The sequence below is a fragment of the Moschus berezovskii genome, chromosome 17, assembly GCF_049115385.1.
Source record: "Moschus berezovskii isolate FMDL1 chromosome 17, NW_MosBer_1.0, whole genome shotgun sequence".
Taxonomy (NCBI): Eukaryota; Metazoa; Chordata; class Mammalia; order Artiodactyla; family Moschidae; genus Moschus; species Moschus berezovskii.
The window spans coordinates 61,702,217-61,710,911 of NC_142476.1; the positions used below are offsets into that span (position 1 = coordinate 61,702,217).

The window sequence follows — 8,695 nt, forward strand, 5'->3', positions numbered from 1 at the left end:
CCTATGCCTAAACTTGGTCCCCCCCATCCCTCTAGTCTGTAGCACCAGAGGGCAGTTAAAAAGGAAGGGTCCCTGGAGAAGATCCTTGAGCAAGACTGAAAGGAAATAACGGAAAAGAGCACATTCCTTCACTTTAGACACTGTCTTGCTGAAACATGTTCTTGATGGGAGAGAAAAAGGAAAAGAAAGTAAAGCCTGTGGTTAGATTTTTGCCAGGAATTAAGGGTTGAGTGGGGAGGGTATCAAGACAGCATGCTGGCTCATCCCACATAACTGTAATTTCTCATACTCTTTCTTCTTCCCTCTTTGAAAAATTTGCCAAAGTTCACTGCCACCCATGGTAAATAAGATGGGGCCACTTGGAAAGGCTTGTATCCCGTACTTGACTTCTGGAGCCAAACACCCCAAATTAGGCCAAGCAGGAGCTGAAGTGGGGGCCTCACAGTTCCTACACCTAGTATAGCTTCTAGGTCTTAGAAGCACCATCTGTGTCTTTCCAGATGATTTTGAAAATTTCTCTTGGCCTCTCACCATCCATTTATTCATAGTTGCAGTTCTTTTGATTTACTGTTGAATCTGTTTCTTGCATTTACAGATTCAAAACTCAGATCACAATGATATACAGTTAATAGTAATGCAATTCTGGGGGTCTTCTTCAGAGCTATTCTTAATAGAATTGTTTATTCTAAGCAGTTAAAGCAATTTGAAATCTCCTGTGATAGGTGACATCACTTTTGGTAAATAAATGGAGAAAATCGATAGTAAATGAATCTATGAAAAATTAATTTCCATTTAACATGTCTTGCCCTGTAGAAACTTATTAGGACTTCTTTTTCTCCTTTAAGTACCCAGTTTCAGTGTGATACTTGTAAAGTTTTTCTTTGTTTTATGAAGATTCTCTTTATTGCTTTCTGATGAAAGATTGAAAAACTATTCCTTTACATAATTTGTACTTATCATTTTAATGTCACTAAAGTACTTCATGGGAAGTGGATGGGGAAACAGTGGAAACAGTGTCAGACTTTATTTTTTTGGGCTCCAAAATCACTTCGGATGCTGATTGCAGCCATGAAATTAAAAGACGCTTGCTCCTTGGAAGGAAAGTTATGACCAGCCTAGATAGCATATTAAAAAGCAGAGACATTACTTTGTCAACCAAGGTCCGTCTAGTCAAGGCTATGGTTTTTCCCGTGGTCACGTATGGATGTGAGAGTTGGACTGTGAAGAAAGCTGAGCGCTGAAGAATTGATGCTTTTGAACTTTGGTGCTGGAGAAGACTCTTGTGAGTCCCTTGGACTGCAAGGAAATCCAACCAGTCCATTCTAAAAGAGATCAATCCTGGGTGTTCATTGGAAGGACTTATGCTAAAGCTGAAACTCCAATACTTTGGCCACCTCATGCGATGAGTTGACTCACTGGAAAAGAGTCTGATGCTAGGAGGGATTGGGGGTAGGAGGAGACGGGGACGGCAGAGAATGAGATGGCTTGATGGCATCACCGACTCGATGGACATGAGTTTGAGTGAACTCCGGGAGTTGGTGATGGACAGGGAGGCCTGGCGTGCTGTGATTCATGGGGTCGCAAAGAGTCGGACACAACTAAGCGACTGAACTGAACTGAAAGTACTTTAAAGCTTTCTCAAAAGAAATACATCATCTGAAATACATATTTTCTATAAAAAGAATAAATTACGAACATTGATTTTTTTTTTTTGAGATAATGGTTTCTATAGACCCATGTTCAGGGAAGCCCAGTAGAAGACAATATTGAGTTATTTGACCCTAAAAGCCTTGAGTTATAAAAAGAACTAATTGAATCTATAATATTTTTGTATAGTTTATTATCAGAGATGGTTGGCTGGAACTCCAAGTAATATTAAGTATTTTATACCATTGATCAGATAAATGACATTACAGGAAGTGGTCAGCTTACAGTGATGTGATACCAGCAAATCACTGACACGTACAGTGTTAGGCACACAGTGCCCAACTATGTCATCACCTACAGCTTGTCCAAGCAGGCAACCACAAGTCAACCTGTGTAAATCAACCTACTGCTTAGGGGGCCTTCGGTAAGGCGTCTAACTTCCCAGCCTGGCTCTACAAACCAATTGTCTTCTCTTCCTCCATACACCTCGGAGTCTTTTCATTCCAAAATGGCAAGGGTTTCTGTTTTGTTTTTGATCCTAAATAAAGGGTGGGGTGGAGGGAGAAGAGAGGTATCCCAAGTGAAAACCAGAAAGACAGCACACGAAGGGGTAGAGGTGGGGGGCTAAAGAGATAATAGCAAGCTCTATGAAGGGCCAAGGATTGAATATTTTAGACTTTGTGGCCTGTATTTAATTTTCCCATCGTGGCAGGCATATACAATATGTGGATGAGTGAGCTTGGTTGTGTTCCAATTAAATTGTATTTACAAAGCTAGGCGATGGGCCTTTGGCCTACTGGCCATAGTTTGCCACACTGTGCATACTACAGGGTAATACGTGCCTAGTAAACTGGATCTGAGAGATATTCTAGAAGAGCAGTTCTTAAAGTGTTTAGAGCACTGTTACATTATTTAGTAAATGTGTAGTTTCTCACAGAAATTGAGGACAACACTGATTTTGATGTTAAAAGTTGGTATCAAGTATATTTTTAGCCTCATATATTCATTTCTTAAAAGTTGCTGATGAATGAAAAAAAGCCTCTGTTGTAAAGCAAAACCCAGCACTCATGATTAAGCAAAGAGGGGCAGTAAGGAATCATTTTATAGATGACGTAACAGGTAAGGGGAGCTTTAAAGGAGGCCTGATTTCCAGTCGATGCTGTGTCACACTGCCTGGCTCTGGGTTCAATTTTAAGGCTTTAGAAAAGAAATCAGTGTTTTAGAAGTGTGTATTTGGCAGTATCTGAATACTAGTGAAAGTATTATTCTGTAAAATTTTTATAATTGTTATATTTTTTTTCCTATGGTTAAAACTCTAATGGGAATTCCAATACTTGTTGAATTGAATTAGCCTTCTTACCATTACATGTAAAATATCACTGATGTGTCTTCCCATAATGTAACGGACGGTTCTTATAATTTCTGACAGGTTGTTCCTGCTGAAGGATTGGTCTCTATACTGAAGAAGAGGAGTGATACTGTAGGAGATCATCCTGCCCAGATGCAACAGAAACCATCCAAGCGAAGAGTGAGATTCCAAGAAATAGACGACAGCTTAGATCAAGGTAGAATGCTCAGCACTGTGTGTGGCACAGATTTGATCAGTGTTTGCCGAAAGAATGAATTAATATTGAACTGAAGATGTTTGGTAATAGGATTTGTAAAGAATATGTAGACTTAGTTGCATTATATAAAGAAACACAGAGAAATGAACTATCATCAGTTCTTAAGTAATTCCTAAGTATTCTGTTTGCTCAAATAAGTGACCAGTTGCAAAATTCATCTCCTTGCCTTCCGGTCCCACAGATAGTTGTCAGTGTTCAGAGCTCATTTCAGTTTCTTTGTTTAGTGTTTTTCTGACTTTTGTGAGCCTGCTGTTCTTGTCTTCTTTTCAGTGGCAGTCAATACTCTTTGATTGTTGTGGAAAATATTTATAAATTACAAATATATTCTCTTCAGTGATTTCTTCTCGACTCTATGGAAAAAAAGTCTCTCTCAAGAGCAGTAGTTTAACACTGTTGCTATTGATTTTTTTTTCCTCCTGGGCTTGTATTTTTTCCTCCTGGGCTTGTATTTAAGGTTGTTGTTAAGTTTACCTAAGGCCTAGATAAATCAGAGTGAGTAGAAACATGGCCAAGAATCTGTCAGTGTGCTTTTCATATTTATAAAACAACTGCATTATTAAAAAACGATGTCAATGTGTAGATACAATTTCTAAGTATGACATAAAGTGATAGCAGAAGATGTTTCTAAATTTTTACAACTATAAAGCTGGCAGGAGCCGTGGAAATAATCTCTTCTCACTCCTCATTTTTACCTCTGAAACTTGCTTGTAACTATCACAAACTTCTCCAGATAAAGTGCTAAGTTTTTTGTTTGTACCAATTGGTACTGAATTGTTGCCTAGTAGGAGGAACCCTGGATTTAGAACTGACAGTCCCTAGTTGCCTTAGAAACCACCTCATCTTAGACTAATTCATATAACGTGCTCAGTAGCCACCTGCGCTTCTTGGCTTCCATGTTGGACAGCACAGCTCTAAACAGCGTCAGTGCATGTAGATAAATAAAACAAAATAGATGTTTTAAAATAAATTGTATCTAAATGTTTGTAAATATATGATAAAGAAGAAATAGCTGAAAATATATATAAAATAGATTGCTAACAAAGATAAGAGGGTGAGTGGGAATCATGGCAAAAAACAGAAAAGATGATAAAAGTATTGAACTTTTAACAAAACCCCCCAAAAAACTAAGAAACACAGCACAAATGATGCAATCCTTTTTATGTGTATATATAAAAAGTATACTAAGTATAAACTATTAAATCTCTTAAGGTCTATTAGCTATGAACATCTACTGAACTAAATATGTCAGTCAAAGGAGAATACAATTACATAATCCTGTTTCTATAAAAATCCTTAACCACATGTGTTTGATCTGAGATGTACTGCCAGATTTTTTCTTCTTTTTTTTACGGAAGTGGTCACGTCCATTGGATAAATGAACTAGTTTTAATTTTAGCATTCACAAGTTCCACAAGTGTATATCTTTATGGTGACAGGTCCTCGTACAGTCACTGGCACACTAGCTTTCTATCAAGGACCATCCATAGAGGACTAATATTAGAAACAGCTAGTTATCTTAATTGGTGAGACAAGAATTTGATTCTTGTGTCAGCTTAACCTTACTCTGTTTTCCTGTTTGCAGATGAAGTTGGAGGTGGTTCCTGTATTTTACTGGTCTTGCTGTGCATAGTGACGGTTTTGCTTAGTGTGGGAGGAACTGCGTTATACTGCACTTTTGGTGACATGGAGTCACCCGTTTGTACAGACTTTGCAGACAACATGGACTTCTATTACACTAAGTTACTACAGGGAATAGCAGAACTTAAACACTGGATCTACCTCTCCTAGCAAGCATTCAAGAGGGACAGGCATGCTGGCAGTGAGAATCAAAGAGTGAAACTTTCTAAGCAGCTTTTATTTCAGGAGTTCTGTAACATGCGCCCCCCTCCCCCCTTCCCCACAGAGGAACAGCAAACATCAGAAACAGCAACTGTAAATGGCAATCCAGAGGAACTCTTAGAATAATCACATAATGAAGCGATATTGATCTGAGCACTGTGGATGGAAGGAATGGTCTTTGGACAGCATGTCCTCCTCCTCCTCGCTGTTTCTTAGTGTAATGAGCTACACTGAGCAGAATTAGACAGGGCAGTGTTGGAGCCAAACCATTTTGGGCTACCTTCAAGCTAATGGTTAAAGGACACTCTTGATTTACAATTGTTGGTCCAAAGACATTGCTTCCAGCCATCACGCAATAAGTTTGTGTGTAACGAAAAGGAGTTTCCTTATGGTTTCAGTGTCTTATTTTAGTTCACCTTGGGAGCTGTGTAACATAGGCTTTGTGCACTCTTTCCAGATTCTGTTTTCCACTTGCGAAATGGTTTTTTTTTGTGTGTGTGTGTGTGTATTTCAGACAGTTATAAGCAAAAACCCAACATAGAATAACAAAGATTATTCTTTCAACATGACTATAAATATGCAGGCAGAAAACTTTCAAGAAGGCTTAACTGTGGAACAGTGAATTATAGAAATCTTGGCCCTGAATTGAGAAACTATGACCGATACAGTGACAGTTAACTTGATTAACTAGCCAGAAGTTCATCACAGGCCTAGAGATAAAGCTGAATAGCTCCCTCTGAGTCTCAGGCAACCAGTTTCATCATGGATTCAGTGCTTCCTGTAATGAATGCCAGATTCACATCAATTCAGTAAAGACCTATTGAGCACCTATTATGTAATGAGAATCTAAGACCCCTTTTACAAAGATAAATAAGATATTAGTTCCTGCTCTAGATGTTTTGATTCTGGTCTTAAGTAAAATAAACTAATACTTTAATGAATGAAATTAAATGCATCATATATAATTCAGTATTAACAGATCAGACATTCAGATGCTTGAATGTGCATTCATATCATGGGCTTGATTCAGACCTAATGTGGGGTCATTAGATGAAAATTCAATCATATCTTAAATAGACAAATGTCTGATTTTTATTTAAATCTGTCAGTTTTCCTTTTCTAAAGTACAGTGATTGAACAATTAGGAAGCCTTTCTTTAACTTTTTTATCTCATTGATAGCATTCTAAAAGAAACAAAACACATGAATTATAGTTTTTTAGCAATGATCATTATTTCATGTACTTTGGTTAGGATCATTTGAAAGAAAAAGAGAATTTTCTTACTAGTTGTTACTGGCTGGTACAGTACATCCCTTCATGTTTCAGCTTATTTATTTAGACTTATGATTTTTAAAGGGCTTTTTATAGAAGTTGAAATTGTGTCATTTAGCACGCATTTGGTTATACCTGATATTTAATTACTGTATACTTAGTGTTTTGATTTTCTATAATTTCAACTCAGTGTGTTTTTAGGCTTATTTTTAAATTGATGTTTTATTTTTACTTATAATACTGTTTGACTTGTCTCTACCATGCCACCATAAACTATAATATTTTCAAGGATTATAGATCAAAGATATTTATTTAGAAGTGTACAAGATACTGAAATCTAGATTCCTTATACTTAAGGCTGATTTTATTAGAAGATTATTTTAATGTTCTATTATAAATTTTAAGAATTTGTATTCAACTTGTATGTAAATATATAAAATGTTGATGGTACTATCTTATGTGGTTCTGTAAGAGACATTCACAAAGTCTACTGTGTGGGTATCCCCAACATAGACAAACCTCTTCTGTTTTACCCTCATGATTTCTAGTTACAGAAATTTGGCAATGCTGATTTCTGCCGGTTTTATGTCAAGATAAGTCAAAATTTCCTTCCTGTTCCTTTTTTCGATCACTATTGAAGTTCTAAATAATCTGTAGTGTTACATTGGCCACCAGGGCCATTACTTCTGAAACTGAAGATTTCCTAGGTACCTTCACACTGAGGTAGAAAAATCTGAGGTGATACTTTGGTCCTCTGGAGTCCAGTTGTATCTCAGAAAAACCATGTTTGTCCTCACTGCTTCTCATGGAGAGTGAGGTGAGCTCAAGAGCATACTGATGTCTTGATTTAAAATAGGCATGAAATCTCACCTAGAAAAACTAGGGAAACTTTTAAAAATGTAATGGTCATTTATTGCATGAATTGGAGTAATTCCATCTGGTGATGAGAGAATTGTTATCTCTCACATAAAGAATTTATCCAGTTTTACTATCATGTATTTTTTTTCTGTCATTGGAAAGTACTGACAATGATTTGTAACTAATCTTCCTTAAAAACTGTATTTGGGGGTAACAGATCAAGCTTGTAATTTAAAATCTACACCAACAGAATGTCTCAGAGAGTTTATTTGAACCTCTTGGGTACTGAGAAAAACCGCTTTATTTAAAGTGAAAGTAAAGTAATTTCAGAAGTTGGTCTGGCCCCACAAGTAGATTACTTTGGGTAGTCTAATAGGTCCCTACGTAATGCTCCTGTGCTTCTAAAACATCTCCCCATCTGCCTGAAACAGCCACTGAAATTCACTGTAAAATTTCATTCCTTCAGATTTAAAAATCAAATCTCTCTGGGAGGTTTACTATATTGAGCTGTGAATTTGTGTATTATGCTAAGAGGATTTAAAATTTAGAGGTAGGCCTTGTTTTGCAAGGACAGATGTGAATTGGGTCTTGCTGAAATTTTAAGGTGGAGAAAGGGATAGGAATTGAGAAGTGAAGAGGGAAGATTGGGAAAAGAAAAAAGAAATCTTTTACCTAGTATCTGTATTGCTGAAGCTGACTTTGTGGCATTTAACCCCAATCCAGAGAGAGACTAAATGTTTGTGTTCCCACTAACGTGACCTGTATAACTCTATTCATTTCTGTGGGCTAAGTTAATATTAACTTACCCTTGTGACGCAGTGGTAAAGAATCCGCCTACCAGTGCAGGAGATGCGGGTTCAATCTCTGTCAGAAAGATCCTCTGGAGAAGGAAATGACAATCCACTCCAGTATTCTTGCCTGGAAAATTCCATGGTGGAATTGTAGCCTGGTGGGCTACAATCCATGGGGTCACAAAAGAGTCAGACACAACTGACCAACTAACATTTTCAGTACACTTGAATACTTACTTATGAAGTGTACATAGTATTTGCACATTTATTCATTTGATACTTAGATCAGTAAGCATACATCCCTTAAATCAGGTCTTGTTCCATCTTCAAAAAGAATAAGAGTGATCTAAGGTTTATGGTACAAATTCTAGTGCCAGCTGATATTTTAATAACCTCAAGTATAAATTAGTGAGTCTTATGTGCTAAAGAATTTTCTTTAAGGAATTCTGATAGCATTTCAGTCTCTCTTGGCGGAGGCTACTAGGGATCTCTTCTTCACAGTCCTAAGAAGAATTAAGTCCTAAACTCAGTCTCTTGCCTGTTGCCCCAAAAACACTGCAGTACCATGAGCAACAGTGTTAATTGTTATCTGTTCCTTGACAAGCTGGAGCCTACAGTTTACCTAGCACTGAGCTGGGTGCTGGAGCTCTCAAAACAAGAAAA

The 8,695-nt window shown here is 37.3% G+C and overlaps 1 protein-coding gene across 1 annotated transcript in view; it reads left to right on the forward strand.

Moving 5' to 3' along the window:
• CNST (consortin, connexin sorting protein) overlaps positions 1 to 7,493 on the forward strand; it is a 98,593-nt gene extending 91,100 nt beyond the window's left edge. Inside the window, exons 10-11 of the mRNA XM_055419739.2 lie at positions 3,077 to 3,212; positions 4,855 to 7,493. Coding sequence (XP_055275714.2) covers positions 3,077 to 3,212; positions 4,855 to 5,060 — 342 coding nt within the window. The 3' untranslated portion in view covers positions 5,061 to 7,493. The remainder of the gene's footprint in view (positions 1 to 3,076; positions 3,213 to 4,854) is intronic.
• Positions 7,494 to 8,695: the final 1,202 nt, after the last annotated feature.